General features: G+C 33.6%; 2 protein-coding genes across 2 annotated transcripts; both read left to right on the forward strand.

Moving 5' to 3' along the window:
• The first annotated feature begins 3,112 nt into the window (after positions 1–3,112).
• LOC122604071 (APETALA2-like protein 3) lies at positions 3,113–6,593 on the forward strand. Its single transcript, XM_043776972.1, has 11 exons — positions 3,113–3,226; positions 3,453–3,955; positions 4,349–4,374; positions 4,516–4,546; positions 4,655–4,742; positions 4,831–4,976; positions 5,167–5,211; positions 5,310–5,413; positions 5,524–5,666; positions 5,771–5,872; positions 6,082–6,593. The coding sequence occupies exons 2-11, from the start codon at positions 3,522–3,524 to the stop codon at positions 6,316–6,318; spliced, it is 1,356 nt and encodes a 451-aa protein (XP_043632907.1). The 5' UTR covers positions 3,113–3,226; positions 3,453–3,521; the 3' UTR covers positions 6,319–6,593.
• A 7,826-nt stretch (positions 6,594–14,419) lies between these two features.
• LOC122604808 (glutathione S-transferase T3-like) lies at positions 14,420–15,733 on the forward strand. The gene has a single exon (XM_043777673.1). The coding sequence runs from the start codon at positions 14,420–14,422 to the stop codon at positions 15,731–15,733; it is 1,314 nt and encodes a 437-aa protein (XP_043633608.1).
• Positions 15,734–18,227: the final 2,494 nt, after the last annotated feature.

The following is an 18,227-nucleotide window of genomic DNA, read 5'->3' on the forward strand; positions in this document are numbered from 1 at the left end:
TTTGTTGCTTAATTTTGACGCTTTGTGTTATTGCAGCTTAAAGCTTTTGTGGGTAGTCATCGACGAATATCAATTAGTACATAGGCACTGGTACATATGGGGTAGCTTAGTTTTAAAGGAGCAAACATATAAAACTTATTAGGTTGAACTTTCGTACCCGCCTAGTAATGTTAGTGGTTTATAAATTGAGGATATCATTTGAATTGTATATCGTTTTCTATTAAAGATGGCATGGCATATTCTTGTCTAATACATCCATGCATGAATATACATATCAAATTATCAACTATTAAAACATGGCAATTGAGTGCCGTCTTAGAACATGACTACAAATCGTTCAACATAATATCATAACAAACAATACGATAAAGTTCAAAAATATGTTTTGTTATTTTTTACTTTGCGTATATTTCTACAATTCTACTAATCTTTATTGGAATTGATGTTGATAATTTAAATTACTTATATTGTTTAAAAAAAGGAAGAAAGATGAGGAGGAAGTTGAGCCTATTGAAAGTCTGAAACAACAAAGATCCGAATACAAGTCGATTGGAACTAACAAAAAAGTTTTAAAGTAGAGAGCATTCGTATTGGGGTTTCAATGTTTCATATGAGTTGTTAAGATTAAGAGTGAAATTATTTGTACTAGGCCAAAACCATAATATTTACATTGAAAGTTAAGACTTTTTAAATTTTGTGTCAACACGGGCCAGCTAAATCATTTAGAGCACTTATAATGGTAATGTTACCACCCCAAAGTGGTAGCGCCATGTCATCACCACACCATAACGACACAACAACCATACCACATCCTTAACAATAATCACACCATATCATATTTTAAAATTTAAATATAACACATTTGATTTATCAATAAAAATATTAACAAATTAACTCAAACCCAATTCAGACTTAAACCAACTACACACTAAAAACCAAAACTTTACTAGAAAAGAAAATATATTTCTAACTTGAAGAAGGATTCTTGAGCCAATAGTAAACAAAAGCTGTGTAACATTCACAGATATAGTAGAACTCAAAACAATGAGTTGATTGTAAGCCCAACTTTAACATGAAAAGTAAACATAAAAATATGTTGATGATAGAATTATAGAAAGTGGATACGTGATGATTCCCATAATTAACAGAAGTCAAAAAGTGAGTGGGTTATAACTTATAACCCCGACGACCCAATTCTTTTTCAGCGTCTATTGATCCACGTCGAGAGTATCCACCCCACAACCACACGACAATTGTATTAATCCACCCCGACGACCCCGTGTGGAGACATCACCACCTCGTCCACCCCTTACCCGTTACAAATGCTCTTAGATCCATGAGTGATCTAAAGGTCAAGGGTTAATCATAAAAGAGTTATTGTAAATATAAACTAGATCACGAAATCATAATATGTGTGAGTGTGAGTGTGAGAAATGAGAGAAAATTGGTATTTGTAAAAGAAAAGGATTAGATTATGGGAATTATAGGGTTTTCAATTTCGACCAAACCCGAAACCCAACTCGATAAAAATCAGGTTAGGGTTGTGAAATCTCAACCCGTTAATCCGCTAACCCGCTAACCAGTTTTTTTTTCGGGCTGGTTCGGGTCGTCCCGCCAACCTGATAAGAATTTAAATTTATATGATTTTTTTTAATAGGTCGACCCACCAACTCGCCAACCCGATTTTTTTCAAGTTGATGGGTTGGGTCTGGGTTGACAAGTCATGGGTCAGAGTTGAAATTTCTGACCTGAAATTTTTATTGGGTTGGGTTAGGGTCAGAGATTTTTTGACCCACCAACCCGTGAATCCGAACCCGTCAACCTGGACCCATTGACACCCCTAACAGGAAAGGTTAGTTTACAAAAGGTGGTGGAAGGGTGTTTATATACATAAGAGAACTTACACTTAGCTCTCTTACATAATTAACTAAATACATACAAAACTTAAGCATTATTATAAAACTAGCACTAACTATTATTAATTTAACAGTTATTGCTTTTGGCTCGTTTGCAAAAAAAACTCGCCAGATTTTCAGTTAAAATCTAATTGACCTGATGACCCATCCCAATTTACCTTGGATCTATATAAATTTTTATAAAATGATAAAATAAAAAGGTTTTTTTTTATTTTAATTATAAGATTTTTTTAAGTTAAATTAAATAGTTGTACATTTGCATTTAGCTTTTTCCAAATAAACAACCTACTTTTTATAGGATCTTTATATAATATATCAAAGAGTTGTGGTTTGTTGTTTGACTATTGCATTCTTTCGTCTTACTTTAATTTTAAAATTTATGTTCTTGTTGGATTATAAGGTATTTGATAATTTTAGGATTGGATTGTAAGGCTATCAGGATGAGGAGTCTTTGCCTCATTGGGTGTCTATAACGCGACAAAACGCCCTTTCACATTGCCCTTAGGGGCGTTCTTGGTCAAGAAAATGACTTGCCCGTCCAAAATGGAAATGCCCAAATTTGTTACACTTTTATAAAATTTAAGGTTACAAATTGTCCTTTTATCTGGAGCTTCACTCCCACCAAAAAGAGGGGGCATCTCCCATGATGATCAAGGTGGCATCACATGGCGAAAATCATTCATCTTTTAGGCGTTAATAAAATGCATCATTTCTGACAGCCTAATTATTTTATATATTAGCTAGTTAACCCAGTTGAACTGGTCAACGGGTCAGTCAGATACTAACCATATGCAAACTTAAAAAATTTGTATAGAACATTAACAAAATTTATGATGCAATCATGTGGGAAAAAAAATGATAAAGTTGTAATTAATAAACTATGAAGATTCCAGCTCAAAACTTCAAAATAAACCCCAAATAACCAATTTTCATGATTATCTGCAAGTAAATAAACATAAACTCATGCCACTAAAATCTTACCAATGAGTCTCGTAATTGGGTTTGGGTCATTTATTTCATAAGACTTGAAAATTGATTGAAACCCGGTATATTCGTATAATATACGCGCCAGCAGCATTTTCCTTCACACGTCCCATCATATTTTCACTCAGTCACGCACACTAGTCTTCATGTGTCTATTTCTCTATTTGTTTGCTGTTTCCCTCCCTCACTCCCCTATCAACCCACCCCCACCCACCATTCTCTCTCACTCCTGAATAATTATAAATAAAAAGATATTTTTACCTCTCTCAAATCTAAAAATGGAAGCAGACAACCGCCGGCCTTGATTCCGTCGCCTATTACAAAAAGTACTATTCTCTCTTTTCAACTATCATCTCATCTCTCATTCTATTCTATTCAACTCAAATACATACATCTGCATCTCTATCTCTATACACACACACACACATATGTTTATGTATCTATAATTACTATATATACGTATTTCCGTATTTTGATTTTCATATATAGATATATACATATACATATAATTCTGTTTCTGTAGATATTGATTGTAATAATTTGATTGAACAGAGCAAGCAATTTGAAAACTAAACTCAAAGAAGCTGAAATTTGATAGTAATTACTCAAGTAATTAGTGATATGTTAGACCTAATTAATCTGATGTCAAATTATACGGATGAAAACGGAAACTGTAAACAGTTACTAGACGGTCAATTAGAATATTCCGGCGCTACATCCAATTCATCTGTGGTAAATGCGGATAACAACGGCGACGAACAGCACTCCTATTCGTGTTCGGATCGCGGTTATAAGTTCGATATTTTGAAACCGAGTAATCGAGAAGATGATGATGATGATGATAATGATGATTTAAGGTCAAGGAATGTGGTAACTGAGCAACTGCTGTTTCCGGAGATTTGTGGCGGAGATGATCAGAAGGAATTTATGTTAAGGCAAAAGCAGCAACATAAGCAGCAGGTTAGGAAGAGTAGGAGAGGACCTAGGCCTCGTAGTTCGCAGTATCGTGGTGTTACGTTTTATCGCAGAACTGGAAGATGGGAATCGCATATATGGTTAGTTTTTTCTTACATATATAAAAAAACTAGCTAATTTCATTTAGTGTAATGATATCAATACAGATGGTGTTTGCTTGTTTGGGGGAGTATGCTATCGCTAATTATTGCATTTTACGACTCGTTTATCTTAGTGCAAAATCTACTATGTATTACTCCTATAAGCTTATATAATGCACTCTTAAATATCCTAATTAACATGGTATATATTTACCAACGGGCTTTTAGCCTAACGGTATCAGGTGTGCTTAGTAACATTAAGGTTAGGAGTCAAATTTCAATCTATCAGACAGACTTTTTAAAGAGAAACATGATGTACATTTGAGCACTTATTGTTTTAGTTAGGTTTGATATACTTTTTTATTTATAATCTTTTTGGTGTTATTATTGCAGGGATTGTGGGAAGCAAGTTTATTTAGGTACATGATAATGGATTAATTGAATTGCATTGCATTGAATTCTATAATGTGTTTGTGAATTGAAAGTGAATATGATTCTGTTATTTTGGCAAATAGGTGACATGTTTGTTATTGTTTGATTGTATCTACTTGATTTTGTAGGTGGATTTGACACTGCACATGCTGCTGCAAGGTAACCAACTATATATATTTTGTTTCTTTCTTGCTTGCTTTGTTTAATCATCATATGTACTAATGTGAAGCATGCCATATGGATGTAATGTACTTATCATCGTTATAGGGCGTATGATCGGGCCGCAATTAAGTTTAGGGGACTTGATGCTGATATTAATTTTAATATAAGTGATTACGAGGAAGATCTTAAACAGGTTTGGGGTTAAGTGCCTTTTAAATATAGTTTAAGTACGAAATGAAATAAGGACTAGCACATGATGTTATCTGGCTTATGCTATGCAGATAAAGAACTTGACAAAAGAAGAGTTTGTGCATATTCTTCGCCGCCAGAGCACCGGGTTCTCTAGGGGAAGCTCAAAATATAGAGGAGTTACCCTGCATAAGTGTGGTCGATGGGAAGCCCGAATGGGGCAATTTCTCGGGAAAAAGTGAGAATTATAAGACTACATCTGAAATTTATCAACATTTTTTTTCTGGGACAACTATAGTTTGCCACATGGATGCTAAAATTAGCATGTAAATATTGATTATGATAAGATCTGTGTCAACTCAATAAGTTATGTTTAATTGTGTTTAAGTGGTTTCTGATAACCGTTTTTCATGCATTGTTCACCGCAGGTACATCTACCTTGGCTTGTTTGACAGTGAAATAGAAGCTGCTAGGTTAGCACATAAGTTATATTCCGGCATAGAATCTTTCTTTTCAACTTCGTTGGAGCCTTCCATTTACATGATTGTGTCAATGCTTTCGAAATAATCAGGGCTTATGATAAAGCTGCTATAAAATGCAATGGAAAAGAAGCAGTCACCAACTTTGAGCCCAACTCATATGAGGGGGAGTTACCTTCCGTCACCGATAATGAAGGTACTAACTAACCCCTTTGAGCTATTGTTTACTGAATATTTTGATTGCATTTCAATATGTTACGTATTATTTAGATTGGGTTTGTAATTTATACTCATCTGTTATTGCAGCCTACATCCAAACTGTGGATTTAAATTTAGGTATTGCTCCTCCCTCTTTAACAGAAGGTAGTAACAAGGCAAATGACAACTTGGGGACCTTGCACGAAATCAATAGTCTTCTTGGCGACATGTCTGAAGGTGGAAGAACAATGGTAAGTAATATAAACATATGGAATGAATGTTGAGTTTTTAATGTGAACTGTTTGTTCAATTTTGTACATACGTGAGCTTTCAGCTTTGTTACTTGTTTTTTTAGACAAAACACTCGACACCCTTGACATTGGCAACTCAAATGTCTCATGCCCACCCTCCTAACCAGAATGGTGTTGTGACTACTGGTTTATTCCCTATTTACCAGGTATGTAAATGTTGATGGTAGATATTAAATATTATTATTAATTAACTAGATTTTCAACCAGCCCAATTTGTTTTATTATGGGTATAAAGTCAACGGATTAACCCGTCATTATATTTTCTTAATTTGTAATTTGTACTTACGAAAGTATAAAGGCCTAATAAATTTTTTAGTTGTATAAGAAATTAAATCTGCTCGGCCATGATGATCAGGGAACAGCAACAGAGAAGAGAATGGGATCTCCTCCAAATTGGGTATGCCCGGTTCAAGGTCCATACACAGCTCCCCTCTTCTTTGCTGCAGCATCATCAGGATTCGGTAATACAACAAACACTGCTTCATCATCATTATCAGCTGCTGCTCATTATCAACCGCGAATTCACCATCATTACAATTCGTCCATTAAAAGTACTGGTGACGTGCCCCATTATTATTACTTTAAACGTTGAACATAGAGAACACTAGTACACTACTTAGATTAAGCGACACATGGTGATATGATTCATTTTATAACACGTGATAGGCATTGGATTGACATATTCTTGTATACAACTTTCTAAATCGTTTGATAAGTTCAGGGACTATGCCAATGAAAAACCTTTAATCCTTGCACCATGATTAGCTAGTTGTCAATAAACAAAATGTGGTTGAAGCATGCATGACTTTGTACTTGGGTAACATATAAACATCTGCAATACAATTTGGACATTGATTATTCAATAAACCATATTTGGGTTTTCACCTCTGTTGCATCATCAGTTGTGCACAAAGTACATGTACTCTTAGCCAGGTGTTCAAAAGTCAAATAGGGGCCATTTTGCTTGTTTTTTACACACAAGGTTTTTGGTTGACATGTGGTTAGAAACAGTACAAATAGATACAAGTATTGGTCCTGCCTTTAATTTGGAATCTACGTTTCCCCCCTATCCTAGGCTTTGCTAACTTGATGTGCTTGTTGTTAACATGGGTGCTATGAAAAGCTGTTACCACTGTACCTTGCATGTCTGCATTTTGAGTCAGAAACAGTGATGGGGCTGTTGGGTATATTGCCGTTATTTAAGGGTTAATGGGTCACTCAATTATATTACAGTAAACTTTTACAAAATGTTCAATTGCGTCACTCTCTGATATCGAACTAATTCTATTTTTTTTAAAAATAAAAAACTTCAAAATTATTATTCTTATCATAATAAATTTTCTTGATTTAAAAAAATAATAATTGACTAATCCAAGTAAATATCTTGTGATTGTATGAAACCCTCTGATGCTTGAAATCTTACTTAGGTGACATATCTTCGTTGAGTTCTGATTTTAAAATTTCATATTTTAAATAGACTAAGTTTTCTATGAAATGCAAAGTTTAGTGATCCAATTGGATAGTTCTACAGGACATTAATCCAAGCTTTATAAACATTTACAAAACCAACTTGTAAGCTAGTAGTCTAGTTGATAAGAGAAGGAAACACGTATATACCGTTCAAAGATTACCAGTTTAGTTATAAACTAGATTAAATCCGCACATTGTGTGATAAATTACAATAATTTATAGTTACATTATTATTCATAATTTAAAATAATATAAATTTTATGCAAACAATAAAATTATAGTAATAAATATCTGACATAAGTCAAATGTGTTAAAGTATGATTAATGAAACATAGATATTTATAAATGATAAAAATATTTTTTTAAGATATATATCTAATATATATAATAAAATAAAGACTTTTCAAAAAAAATAAACATGATATAATAAACAATCTCATTTAAAAAAAAATAATTATTATAAAATTAATAAAAAAACACAATATAATGTAAACATTTTTATACTCATATAAAAAATTAAAAATATTTATTAATAATTAGGATTTTTTTTTTTTGGAACGACTATCTATTATACTCCTACTATTAAATTACACGTATGCCTGTAAACTAGTACTCTCGAAAAAACCCCAATTAATCCACCTCACAAATGTGAAAAGTGAGACTCGAACTCAGGGGATCCTCCCAAGGTCAAAGACCTTACCAATGAGCCACCAACCCTATTGGTTAATAATAACTAGGATTATGATTGATGATTAGAATTAAAATTGATGCTTAAGATCATACATGACAACATAAATATAACACATTAAATGGAAAAAACGATGTCTATAATTACTCATAATTTATGATAATATAAAAACTGTTCAGATTACGACTGATCCAAACGATAAAATTATAATATATAAATATATGATATACGCCAAATATGTTAAAGCATGACGAATGAAGCATAAATATTTATATATCATAAAAATATTTTTTACGATATATATCTAATAATATAATATAATAAATATTCTTAAAAAAAATAATATAATAAACAATTACAATTGAAAAAAAGTTATCATTGAATTAATAAATAAAAACATAATATAATATATATAAACATCTTTATACTCATATTGAGAATGAAAAAATTACTCATATTAATGATTAGTTATATGATTGATGATTAGGATTAAAATATCATGCATGCCAACATAAATGTAGCAAACTAAATAGAAAAATGGAAACTAATTAAAAATCTAATATGGCAAAAAACTAAAAAAGGCTTGTAAAAAAAAACATATCATCTCTTAGTTATAGAGATATAATTTCAAATCTAATTTATCTTTTAATATAGTATAAGAAATGTACAGTAAATAATACATACATGATATATTCAAGCTCAACTTAGAACAAAATAATTTATCGTCTAGATATACTCACATGTTTCTTGTTATTATTAATATTTAATTAGATTAATATCATGATAAATAGTCTAATTAGATAAGTCATGCATCAAAGGGGTTTGATGTTATCCAAATCTAACAAAAAAAAAATTTTATATACGTATATGTATAAAATATACAACATAATGAATATCTATTACTCTGATTAATATTAAATAATAATTAATTAATATTAAACTTAAAATAATCGAAAATTATAATAATTTGACAACTAAGCTAAAATCCTACATGTCATTTAAAAAAAGATGTCATGTAAGATTTTTCATATACTCTCTTAGTTATATACAAAGACTGGAGAGAAGTGTGAGCTTAATCCATTTGTAGATGTAAGAGTAGTTTTTATTTTTCATAATCCTTGTGAAGTGGTATCATGCACATATGGAAAATCAAAGAATGCGCGTGTTGTAAAAAAAGGAAAATCTGTCTGGTAAATAAAATACCAAATCTATAGACTACTATGTTTTGGAAGCTTTATCTCCAAAGTTTAAGCCAACTACTTAAACTCATTCATCTCTTTGACTCCGTTTCTACATAGATCACCCACGACCGAGTCGTGGTGGTTTTATTCTTGTGGATGGAGTCCAAAAGTATAAAAAGGTACGTTTTAACCACTTAATACGAGACAAAGTACCAGCATGTTGCGGCGGTGAGATTTTGGGGAGGTTATAGAGTTTGATAAGTCATAGAGGGTGATAGTCAAATGCCTTAGCCGTCCAGTCTCCGCCTTCGGATTTAAAAATTCGTCGAAAGTATATCGAATGACATCTTTAATGAAAAAACATGAAATTTTAAGAACACACATATAATTTTTATAATTTATCGATATACGGTTTTTGAGATAAAAGATTTAAAATGAATTAGAGAAATAAATTGATTTGTGGAGGAGAGCGAAAAAATAAGTGGTTGAGATTTGAAGAAAGATAAAAAAAAAATGAGTGGTTAAGATTTCTTCTAAAAATATTATGAATAAGTGATAGGGTATTTTAGGGTTTTCACTTACTTAAAGTTGAAAGAATAAAATGAACAAATGTTTTATAATGTAGTAAAGATATGACACTTTTGTAGCAAAAATGGTTTTGGAGATGGAAATAGTTCATACATATGTTAAATGGGATGAGATGGTCGTGGCGAGTTCCTTTTTATGAGTTCTATGCTTGAAACTGTTGGGGAATTTCGAGATAACAAACAAAATAACTGGATATAGTCAATCTTTAAAGGCACGTAATCGCTTTCGGATTGAATTAATTGGCGGTTCACCCAAACTATTCAATCGGATACAATCAAAGATTAAAAATGTTTTGTGTGTATGTATTTGAGAGAACAGAACCAGAGGAAAAAAAAAAGAAAAAGAAAAAGAAGTAACGATCCATCATAAAAACGGGATATAATTAGTCCCAAAAACTGCCATTAGGCAGTTAAATATTATGTTTCGAATTTGGCAAAATTAGTCCCTCGAATTCCAAAAATAAAATTTTCGGAAGAGTTTTCACCATAACAGCTCGACCCCAGCCAGGGGCTCTGCCCCTTGGACCCCACTCCCAGGGGCGCTGCCCCCGAACCCCCGTACCTTAGGGACTTCGCCCCTAAGGTTATAATTAATTCAAATAGGCGTGCACTCCGCATCACCAATCCTATATGATGTATTATTATGACGTTATTGATCAAATAAATTAACCCAATTACACTAAAATATCCAACAAAAACTACGTTGATAGTTGGACATCACATAATTGATCGAGTTGGAAACATTAAACAACATATTGGAAAACTGTATCAATTATGGGTCAAAATATCCTGATACATATATATGAAATATCGATTAGTTAATACAATATATAAATATGATACTAATGATATATTAATACTAATGTATTTTAAATTTTTTCTAATTTAAGTTTGAAATTATTATTATTATTATTATATGCGGCTAAAGTTTGTTTTGAATGTAAGTGCATCAGAGCTGACCCAACTCGAAATTCTAACCAAATGGAGTAACCCCCCAAACTAATTCACATGATACCAAAGCAAAATTATAAAAACCTTGTCCTATCACTGAAACACCTTTCAAAATCAATACAGCAAGCTATTAACGAACTGCAAAGCCTGCGACAGATTTCAGAAGTTGAGGAGGCCTTGACGACAGAGCCTCTAATGTGATTTTGAAAAATATTGGCGTAATTGATACATCCACAGGTTAACCGGCGATAGCGTTTTCAATTTATAAAAGTGTTGAATTTTGGTAAGTCTAGCTATATATACTTAGATCATCCACAACAAGGATGTTCATAACAAGGATGTTCATAAGAAATTTGTGGTGACATGGAGGGTGTTTGTAGGAAGATTATTGATGTGGGTGGTGACATGGAGGATGTCCATCTATAGTTGTTTGTAGAGAAGGATGAGGAAAGATAAAAGTAAAAGACAAAAATTACTTTGGAATTTATATGATTGTTTGTAAGAATGATGAATATATTACTGTTGTGGGTAAAAAGTGTTTGTGGGAAAGATGGATGAAAAACTGACGTAGCATGTTGATTAGGATGTTTGTTAGAAGGATATCTTGAACTGATGCGGATAATCTTATAATAACTATACAACCAGAGTTTGCCAATGAGTTTGGCTATATGTGTTACATTCTAAGTCATACTTTAACGGAGTTATATCTACACCCTTTGAAATTGATATATCCATGACTGAATTGGATTGATGTTGTACATCTCAATCTTTTAACAATAGTTATATCTACAACCTTTGATATTGATATCATAACTGAATTGAATCGATGTTGTACATCTTAATAATCTTATAACAATTTACTTTATACTAATTATATATGAGGTATCTACCAATAAACTAAAACAGGATTGAGATGTCTTTGTAACGACACGTGACGTAATTATTCATCGACACGTGTCTTTTTAATTTAGGGATTAGTTTCCTAAAATGTAAATATCTTTGACCGAATGTCTATAGTAGGAAAAAACTAAAGTTATGTGTATTGTATGTAAGTAACTTGAAAAAATGTTTATTTTATGTAAGAAAACATACGTGCCAACCATATACAGGTGCCACTTGTCAGATTTTAATTTGTTTAAACGAAATTCTTACATACAATAAATATTATATCAAAGTTGTTTACATACAATACACACAACTTTAGTTATTTCCTACAATAGACATTTGTTCAAAGTTTCTTACATTCGAGGAAACTAATCCCTTTAATTTATTTATCTTACTAAATTAGCTTTTTTAATTGTATATAAATTCAATTTCCTTATTAGACTTAGAATTAAACTTTAAATCTTGACTTATTAATATAAAAGATATTATAACCTTATTTGATTAATCGTTTTTTCATTAATAATTTTTTTTCCTCAAATTTTCACCTCTTATTATTTATATTACATATAATAATAAGTCATTAACATAAAAACTTCAAAAATTTGAGGTTACGATCCGAAAATTACAAGGCTATTTGTCGTTATCTGGGTATGCTTACAAGTTTCGATTTAGATGTGATTGTAACAATTTAGATTAACTCCAAAACTCTAACTAAACATATACTATATTTATCATTACTGTTTATTATAATTTACTTTAAATAATTGGTTTACTTTAACCACAATTTATTTCATACTCACAAATCATGTATGAAGCATATTCAAATTTCTTTATGATACAATCTATATAGCTACCGTATATCGTACGGTATTAACACTAGTAGTCGTATATGCAGCTTTAAAAGAATTTAGGTTTTTGGTTTTTAGTTTTATATTGTATTAAATTGTGTTTTTTAAGAATATCATAATCAACTTCTTTACTTACATTTTTTTTAAGTAAAATTAACCTATAACCGGTTAACCTATATATTATTAATGATATATATATATATACACAAAGAATGGGATAAGAGAAAGAAAAAGAGAATACATAAAACCTTACCACGGATTGATTGATTGAAAATACATACATTAAGCATTCTACTAGTTACCACGTATTGAATCATTTGCAGAGGCTCCAACGGCAACGACTACGGTGTCTAGCCGTGGCCAGAGGTTTTGTTTGTTGTTGATGATGATGATGGCCGGAGGTTTGTAATTGATGATGATGGCCAGAGGTTTGCAGAAGAAGAAGAAGAAAAAGAAGTGTTCCAAAATTTGAAGATTTGGTGGCGGTGGGTAGACAAAGCTGCTCATAATTCAATTATATCATTTCTTTGAGTATGTGGTGTGCACATGGGAGAAACAAATTGTAACACCCCGCCTTACCACAACACAATATTGTCCGTTTTGTCCGCAGGCTCACGGCTTTGTTTCTGGTTACTCGAGCAAACTTCCCAAAAAGGACACCCATTTGGCATTACTGCCACCCGAGCACGCTTAACTGTGAAGTTCTCCTCTCATCCACAGCCAATGCGCCCAAAACGCGTTATGTTATGTAAGACCAATGATGTCACTTATATTCAGGATCCCCCTTGTATGTTAAGATGCATGCTTTCACACCCCCTCAACACAACTCAACGTCCTCGTTGAGTTCTACAAGTGTGCCATACACTCCTAACAATCCAAGGGTTGCTTTGATACCACTTGTAACACCCCGCTTTGCCCGCAGACTCACAACTTTGTTTCTGGTTACTTAGGCAAACTTCCCAGAAGGGTCACCCATTTGACATTACTGCCACCCGAGCACACTTAACTGTGGAGTTCTCCTCTCATCCACAGCCAATGCACCCAAAACGCGTTGTGTTATTTAAGACCAATGATGTCATTAATATCCATGATCCCCCTTGTATGTTAAGATGCATGCTTTAGATTGTCTTGTAAATATATGTTGATATAAGCATATATCTTAACATACAAGGGGGATCCTGGATATAAGTGACATCATTGGCCTTACATAATACAATGCGTTTTGGGCGCATTGGCTGTGGATGAGAGAAGAACTCCACAGTTAAGCGTGCTCGGGCGGCCATAATGCCATATGGGTGACCCTTCTGGGAAGTTTGTCCGAGCAACCAGAAACAAAGCCGTGAGCCTGCAGCCAAAGCGGACAATATTGTGTTGTGGTAAAGCGAGATGTTACACAAGCAGCTCAACAAGCCAACTTTTTATTTCATTTAGAGTATGTTGAATCGTTGACCAACCAATCATCACCCTCCACTCGTCCTTTTCTTTTCTTTTTATTTGTTGCGAGGCCGGTTAAAAAAAACCAAAATAGGTTTAACCGGTTATTATTAACCGAAACCGGTTAGATCGGTTCTAGTTTTAGAACATAGTAACCGGTTATTTTTTAAAAAAAAATAATCAGTTTCGGTTACTAAAAAAAATAACCGGAACCGGTTAACTGGTATTTGCACCTCTAAAGACAAGTAACTGGTATTTGCACCTAAAGACAATGTATAGGATTAAAATTTTGGAGGTGGAAAAGATTGGGCCTATAGTCGCCTCGCCTCAACTTCTTCTTGAAGCCCGCCAAGACTATTAGGGTGGACGGAGTGGGTGAGGCACCGGGTCGGTACCGGAAGGAACACCGCTCCGACCCCCCGGTACTGGTGGGGAAGGGAGGAGCCTGGGCACAGTGGTGCCGGTTTGGGTGCCCACTTTTTTGACCGTTACAAAAAAAGAAAAAAACGTGGGTCCCCCTCCTCTTTCTCTTCTCGATCTCTTTTCTTCCTCACTTTTTCTTTTCTTTTCTTTCTGGCCGAACACCCTCCTCCATTCTTTCTTCTTCATTTTTTTTTTTCAACCAAATCATCCATCTAAACCCACAAAAATGAATAGGGGGAAGAAACTAAAAGAACCCACTTACTCAAATCTACCCAAAAAACGAAGAAACGCGCCACCGCCAAACAATCGCGATATTATGCTACCTCCTCCTTCGCAAAATAATACGGCCGAAGATGTGTATTGGCCACAACGTGTTGAAGATTTTTTGAATAGTATGGATCCATTGTTTTTCGAATCTGTCCTGTCAAGTGTCCAACCGAATACCGGGTTTTCGGGTTTTGCGAATGAAACTCAACCCCGGTTTTCGGGTTTCGCAGTTGGTTTATCATCACACTTCGCGACTCAGCAGGTTCAAGATGAAGAAGAAGAAGAAGAAGAAGAAGACGTGGGGGAGGAAGAGGTGGAAGCAATACCCGAGACCCAAGTCTCGGTTAAAGGTAAAAGAGAGTGTCGAAATTGGGGGAAGGATGAAGAGGCGTGTTTGGCAAAAGCTTGGTTAAACGTTTCCGAGGATCCATACGTCGGAAACGCCCAAACGGCGGGTTCGTTTTGGAAGAAGGTGAAGTTTCAGTTGGACTCACACTTGAACCGTGAGTCGGGACGTACCCCAGAAATGTGTCGGTCGAAATGGAAGGATTTGAAGCATAAGGTGTCGGGTTTTTGTGGTATTTACAATGTGAAGAAAAGTAAGATGTCGAGTGGCCAAAGTGACGAGGATGTGTTTAAGTCGGCCGTGACATTGTATATGCGGAAATACAATAACAAGTCCGGGTTTCCGCATGTAGAGGCGTGGCAAGTTTTGAGGAGAGGACCGAAATGGTCGGAGGTTCTTACTTTGGAGGGGATTTGTGAGGAGTCGGGTAGCAAAAGGGCAAGAACGGAAGGGTTTGTCCATGTACGTTCATCAGGGGAGCCGTCGGTCCATATTGACTTGAATGAGGACCACTTGGAGCAAGAAGAGGAGGGAGGGAACGACATGGATGATGCACCAGTACATCAGGCTAGACCCGTGCCACCCCGCCGTAAAGCTAAGGGTAAGCAGGCTGCTTCTTCCGCCTCTACTACATCTGAGGAGTTCTTGAAGATGGTCGCGGAGTTGAAATGCGACAATGAGGATAAAAAACGAGCTCGGGAGGAGAAGATGCAGATGCAGAAGGCGATGATGGATAGCTATATGGCGGCGGAGGAGGCTAGGAAGAAACGGGAGGAGGAGATGACACGGATGGTCCAGAGTCAGCAGCGACAGAATGATATGGACTTCGTGATCAGGCCACACGATCACCTCAGCGGGCTGATGTTGGAGATGGTTTTGGCGCAGAAACGCGCCCTTTGTGAGCAGTACGGATGGCCGGCGCCTTAGTTGTATGTTTGTGTTGATTAAGTTGTATGTTTTACTTGTTTTCGTATGTTTGAATAAGATTATGTGTTTTATTTGTGTTTTTAAGTTGTATTAGTTTTAGTTTATTAAATAACATGTTTTAGTTTTAAAAATAAATAGAAATGAAATTAAATAGAAAAGGGTGGGGAGGGGAGAGGGGAGGGGAGGGGAGGGGAGAGGTGGTGAAGTGCTCCTAAGTTTCGGGGAGGGGGAAGGGAGGAGAAGAAAAATCAGGGAGGGGAGGGTAGGAGTGGGGAAGCCCTCGCCCACCCTTATTGTTTGAGGACTTGTGTACTTGAGGTTGATCACCATAATCAAGGTGATAAAGAATACAATCACTACGTCCAATTGGACACATAAGATGCTTAGGAGTATAGGCTGGGTAAACGCCACGCGTGACTCGCTTATCATCACTTCACTTATAGGTATAAATAACTGATGTAATGGAGACCATTATTTTTATACGAGTAATATAGTATAGAATTATAGATAAAGGAAATACTTTGTATTTAATGAAGTAAAATGATTAATTTACCTAATTTATATGTCTAAAAATCAACCTAAACCTTAAGATTTTTGACATGTGGATTTCACTAATTCTCTTTTCTAATCTTGCCCCTTGATTTTTTCACGTCATCTTACTATTAGACAAATCTTTATACACACCAATTAAGTTGATTTATCATTATCCATTTATTAATGATTCCAATCACTAGATTTTAGAGATCAATCCTGCCACTCCCAAATGTAATGAGAGGGCTTTAGCAATGTTATACTCATATAACTTATGAGGAGCAAACTCTTTAGGACATTGTCAGGAGTCGAATCGGCGTGAGCACATCCACATGTCAGTATTAGCCATCTATCCGTTGCTTATTTTCAAAATAAAATTATATCAAAAGAATTCACAACATATCACAACTGAATTCAATAGGGTTTGGCAGACATATGTGATAGTTACAAATTTTAATGCGTTTAATTAAGCATACTCGATCCAAGCATGAAGCTGTGCAATAAATCTTTATACAAGTCATAATTTGTGCAATGTATTTTCGTACAAGTCGATATAATCCAGATCCAAATAACATATTTAATGGGGTTGTGTCTTTTCTAAAAGTCCAACGACAACATTCCGCAACCTCAGCTCGATATGCATAAATCACTGGCTTGTATATTCCATAGTATACAAGTGTGTCAGTAAAAGTTAATAAAACTCATAATAAACTGTTAATAAAAGGGAAAATATGACATAAGTGTGTTAGTAATAGTTAATTGTATTGTAAATTATACATCGTTAGAAAATTATAAACTTAAGATAGTATTGAATGTGAAGTAGGAGTACTATCTTTATACACGTGTCAATAATCCTGAAATATTACTAGTCTTCGTCTACGATATATGGACATGACAAAGATCCATTTAAACGTCGATAAGTATTAAACAATAGACAAGGAAAAAAATCTATAACATAACTAAAAAAAGGAGTTGGGGTACACTTGGCATCCTTAATCCACTTTCTTAGTCTAATCCTCTCTCTTTATTAATCCTCTAATTTTTTAATATTAATCTAAATTAATTTACATTTTTTGGTTTTCCATTATTAATTTACACTTTAACCCTAATCTAAAACAATTAATTTACACTTTTTGGTTTCCCATCACTAAGTTACACTTTAACCCAATTTAAAATAATTAACTTACACTTTTTGATTTTTCATCACCAATTTACACTTTAACTCAATTTAAAAAGAATTAATTATACTTTTTTAAAGTTTACACTTTTAGAAATATAAGAAACTGTAAATTTTTTATTTAACTAAAGTTAAAAAAAAGAGGTAAACTTGAATCAATATTTATATGGAGTTAATTTTCGTATGTTTCTTCTTTGGGCGGATAATTTTTGGAGTATTTTGACCGATGGGGTGGCTATTCAGCTAGCAAATTTCCAAGTTGATTTTGGTATATCTATTTAATATATTTAAATTCTAAATTTTTAACTTTGATTAATATATTTTAAGACTACCCGTCCATTGGAAAAAGAATCTACCAATATATATATAACAAGGTCCTAAATTCATTTCTAAACAAATAGGAACTCTTAGATGATATCTATCTTTAATTTAGAGTCATTAGATCAGATTTAATTATTTCATCTTTATTAAATGATAATACTAATACTTATACTTTATATAATTTGTCAAAAAATACCCTCCTTAATTATTATAACATGCCATACCATATTTATATATAAATAATATATAATAATAATATTGATATTGATTATTTGAAGTCATTAACATGTTGTTTGTCGTAAGTAAATTAGACTGTGATGTAACTAGATTATTACCTGCGTAATATGCGGGAAATATATATAATTAATTACATGTTAAATTTTTATAATATCATAAGTTGATAAATATTTAACCAGGTATGAATTAAACCACTAAAAAACATGAAGTTACATTAGTGGTCGTTTA

The sequence above is a fragment of the Erigeron canadensis genome, chromosome 6 (assembly GCF_010389155.1).
Source record: "Erigeron canadensis isolate Cc75 chromosome 6, C_canadensis_v1, whole genome shotgun sequence".
In the NCBI taxonomy this organism is placed as follows: domain Eukaryota; kingdom Viridiplantae; phylum Streptophyta; class Magnoliopsida; order Asterales; family Asteraceae; genus Erigeron; species Erigeron canadensis.

What these genes read in the sequence shown, in the direction of transcription:
- LOC122604808 (XM_043777673.1), top strand. Translation starts at nt 14,420, where the DNA reads ATGAATAGGGGGAAGAAACTAAAAGAACCCACTTACTCAAATCTACCC.
- LOC122604071 (XM_043776972.1), top strand. Translation starts at nt 3,522, where the DNA reads ATGTTAGACCTAATTAATCTGATGTCAAATTATACGGATGAAAACGGA. An exon ending in ACTGCACATGCTGCTGCAAG is followed by an intron (nt 4,547 to 4,654) that starts GTAACCAACTAT and finishes TCATCGTTATAG; the next exon opens with GGCGTATGATCGGGCCGCAA. An exon ending in ACGAGGAAGATCTTAAACAG is followed by an intron (nt 4,743 to 4,830) that starts GTTTGGGGTTAA and finishes TATGCTATGCAG; the next exon opens with ATAAAGAACTTGACAAAAGA.